The sequence below is a fragment of the Atta colombica genome, unplaced genomic scaffold (genome assembly GCF_001594045.1).
Source record: "Atta colombica isolate Treedump-2 unplaced genomic scaffold, Acol1.0 scaffold88, whole genome shotgun sequence".
NCBI lineage: Eukaryota > Metazoa > Arthropoda > Insecta > Hymenoptera > Formicidae > Atta > Atta colombica.
In genome coordinates, this window is record NW_017259581.1 from 1,382,958 (window position 1) to 1,386,761 (window position 3,804).

The 3,804-nt window shown below is 35.0% G+C and overlaps 1 protein-coding gene across 1 annotated transcript in view; it reads left to right on the top strand.

The window, feature by feature from the left end:
* LOC108693160 (MICAL-like protein 1) overlaps window positions 1-3,804 on the top strand; it is a 39,025-nt gene that overhangs the window by 22,559 nt on the left and 12,662 nt on the right. Inside the window, exon 4 of the mRNA XM_018201944.1 lies at window positions 2,353-2,441. Within this exon, the coding sequence (XP_018057433.1) occupies window positions 2,353-2,441 (89 nt within the window). The remainder of the gene's footprint in view (window positions 1-2,352; window positions 2,442-3,804) is intronic.

Genomic DNA, 3,804 nt, shown 5'->3' on the forward strand with positions numbered 1-3,804 from the left:
TAATAACATTGAAGAAAACTTTAAGGTGATTTTTTATTGTGCTTTCTAATAGATTTAAATAAAAATAAAAATAAAAATTAGTTGTTAAAACCTTCACAAGTACGTAGAATTTTTTCAGATTTTGTGTAATCCAGAGCAATAAAAAAAATGCACTAAAATTTAAAGATTGCAGATGAAAGGTAAAAAATTTCACATTGCCGACGTAGAGTTAAAAATTTTTTAGAGTGAATTAATTAATCTTTAAAGGGTGGAGTTCAATTTTTTAAATTTTACTACAACTTCTTTTATGAGATGAGATTTGTTATAATTCGTTATTTTATTGTATTTCTTGCAAAATATGATACTATTTCAGCATCATTATAGTGGTTTTCCATGTAAAAATTAATAATTCGATTTTCTCGTGTCATTTATATTATATATTAAAGTGCCATTCTCGACATTAAAACCGCTAAAACTTTAACGGTAAATTGGAAGAATATTTCATATATATCGCAATTCTTTTTCCTTACCGGCCTGCATCGAGAAGATTGGCATGAATTATTTGATTTTCAGCTTCCGGCTTCGCGCTCGCTTTGAAACCCAGCGGCGTTTCGTTACGCAAAGTGTCGATGTTATAACGTGCCTCTTCGCGTCGTGATCTCTAATCTTTTCTCCACGATCCCTCTGCTCCCTTCTGCAATCACGACTCGCAATTGCGAGAATAGGGAAACGCGCGATTTGCTGGGAATATCATTCGAGTATTGACGCTCTACGCGTCGCTAGAGATGAGATATCCGTGGTAATCTATTAAAAGTCCATCTTTTTCCCCCCAGCTTCTCTAATCTCGTGGAATTCCAGCCTCCCCTAGATTAACCGTACCGTTAACCTTTGAACGACGGTTAATCCTGATCGAATAGGAAGATGATCCTTTCCTCAGTTGCACCGTAAATGCCCCCCCCGGTTACGAATTAACGCAATCGTGAGGACCTATACCGTTCCTGAAATCACCACCTGCAACGAGGAAATTACCACATTGCTCAGTAGTCGACATCCTGTCCGCTTTATAGCTACATTAGACCGTTCTCTCGCAGTCTGGATTAGACTCGGGCGCTTCTCTCGAGACGAATGATAGCGTTGGACGTTTGTCTTGTGTTAGCATGGCGAATAAGCGAAAGATGGAGGTACACTTATCGAATCTCGCTATTACAGAGGATACTTTCCACTGGTCATACTTACACAGCCGTCGCGCTCAGCTGTATCGAGCCGCGCCATAATAAAACGAAAGAATTGAAACTGAGATAATTGAGCTTCCTCGAGGCTTTAGTTATTATAATTTCGCATTCCTAGTCGCTAACATGAGGAAGAGATTGTACGCGGAAAAATGTCATGAGAATTTATTTTGGATCGCAGGTTGATTGACACCAGTGTAAATGAGCGATTTTATGCAAACGCGCCAGTTGGATAACTCTTCTTCATACTGTTGTAAAAAAAACGAGTCAATATTGTCATTCAGAACAGAAGTGTATTTCCGCTACTATTCGCCCCGGGTACAATAGCGATACTTCCAACTCTTCGTTCATAAATATTCACCCTACGAAGGAAACTTCCAGGAGAGACGTTCCATAAACCATGTCGACATTTCTTCAAGACAATTGAAAAGGAACAGCTGCCTTTGTACTAAATTTCTGGTTTAACCCTAATTGATCACTAGGGGTCACTGTGACCTCACCAAAAATTTGGATTAAATTTTCACTAACTTAAATTTTGAAATAACGCCTGACACTCTATTTACCAGTAGTTTGAGTCTCTAACTACATTATCATGCGGTTGGCATGGCGTAAAACACGTTAGATTATTTTTTTTTAAATCATTCCAATTAATCTTCAAAATAAATACCTTTTTTGAAACGCCTGCTATTGCAATAATTTTTTTATTGAAATGCAGCATCTGAAGACTTTATCCTTAAAATTTTACGCAAAAATATTAAAAAATAAAAGAGTTATGACTTTTTAATGAAAAAAGTCACTTTTCACTAGACTTTCATTCATGAATTTTTTGACTATTTTAAAAGATATTAATTTAGCAAAAAATGCGAATACATATTTTAAAGTTTAAAGAATGTCTCTAATTTTTGTTAATATCTATACTTATGAAAATTAAGCTACAGCAGCCATTTAAATGTGCTGGGGTCATGTTGATCCTGTGTGATCATTAAGTAATTTTCACGTAGTGTGATCGAGGATTAATAAAAACTTTGTATGCTCTAATGTTGTTTTATCCATTTTTCCCAATGCAAATTATCAATTTAATAATGAAATGAAACAACAGTTAATTAAAGGGGATTGAAGAAAAAAATGTTGTGTTTTATTATAGGATCTTCACCCAGCCGTCTGGCGACAAACAGAACAACCGAAAGTGCCGACGACAGGATCGCCCCTGTTCCAGAATCTCCTAAACAAAAGGTACACATGATTATGATTACAACACGATCAATCAATCGATCGTTCGCTCGATCGAAGCAGACACGCTTTTTCTGTATCTTTCTTTGCCCGACTTCCTTTAATGAACATTATTTTGTAATTTTATATACATAGTAGTTTCATAACAATTACGAATTTGGACCGATGATAATAAATCCAATTAAATAAGAGAAATTTTATATTCAGTCAAAGCGGATCTTAGTGCTTCAATATTTCTGTGCGAATTTGTACATTTGATTCTGCAAACAATGCGCCAAAGTCTTTTTCGGTCTTGAAATGCAAACGAGCAGAACCAGAGTAATAATTAATAATATCACTTATTAAATTGACAGTAATTTAATAATGTTTTGATACTAATAAGCATCTTCATAAGAATATTAACATTTAATTTAATGTTAATGAGAATTTTAAACCTATAATAATAATTTATACGAATAATTTATTGCAATAATATTTTCTTAACCGAGATTCAAAATCTCCCATATTTTATGCGGGCGTCCTTATTATTCGATTACCGAGGTACAGGATTATTTGCAGAATCAGATATGTATATAAATTTACACAAATATTTAAGCACTAAAATCCACTTGAACCAAATTAGAGAATTTCTCTTATTTAAGTAGTTTCATAAGTTTCGCTTGGAAGTTTCGCTCCTCTCAAGCTTTTTCAGAGCGGAGAACTGTCGTGCTGTAACACGTTGAGTGATATTCCTCATTAATTTACGCAATTGCGAATCACCTTTATATGAAAGCATTTTCCATACGTACTTACGCAACTATTCTTGCAAATCGTTTTATCCTGTTGCGTTTATCTTACAAACGAATGTGTGATATCGTGAATTAATAGTGATCAGACTTTGTGAGTCACATGTTTACAGCTTCAACGTCATTCAACATGTTAATCGATTATTTTCTCTCTTCTTCTCCTTTTTTTAATTTTTTTTCTCCTCTCTCTCTAATGACGTGTATTCGTTTCGAGACCAGTCGACCTATTTTGCTGTTCATTTTCAGACGCGTTGTTCCGAAAGAATCGAATTCGAATTTTCCCCGTTGCTAGATCGCTGCTAAAAATCTTGAGGAAAATCTTCGATCGATGAATCGCCTGTTCATGCACGGTTTACCTTGACACCGGCGTCATCCCGCGTTGCAACAAGCCAACAACAAATGCCATCGTCGTTGCGTTTGCGTAATCACGCGCGCATTATCGACACATACGCGCGTCCCCCTTTTTTCATCCTTTATATATACTGAGTTATATATACTTTTTATATACTGAGTGATTCAGAAGGAAAGGTCAATATTCTGGGAAGTTATATATATATATATATATATATAAAAAAAAAATA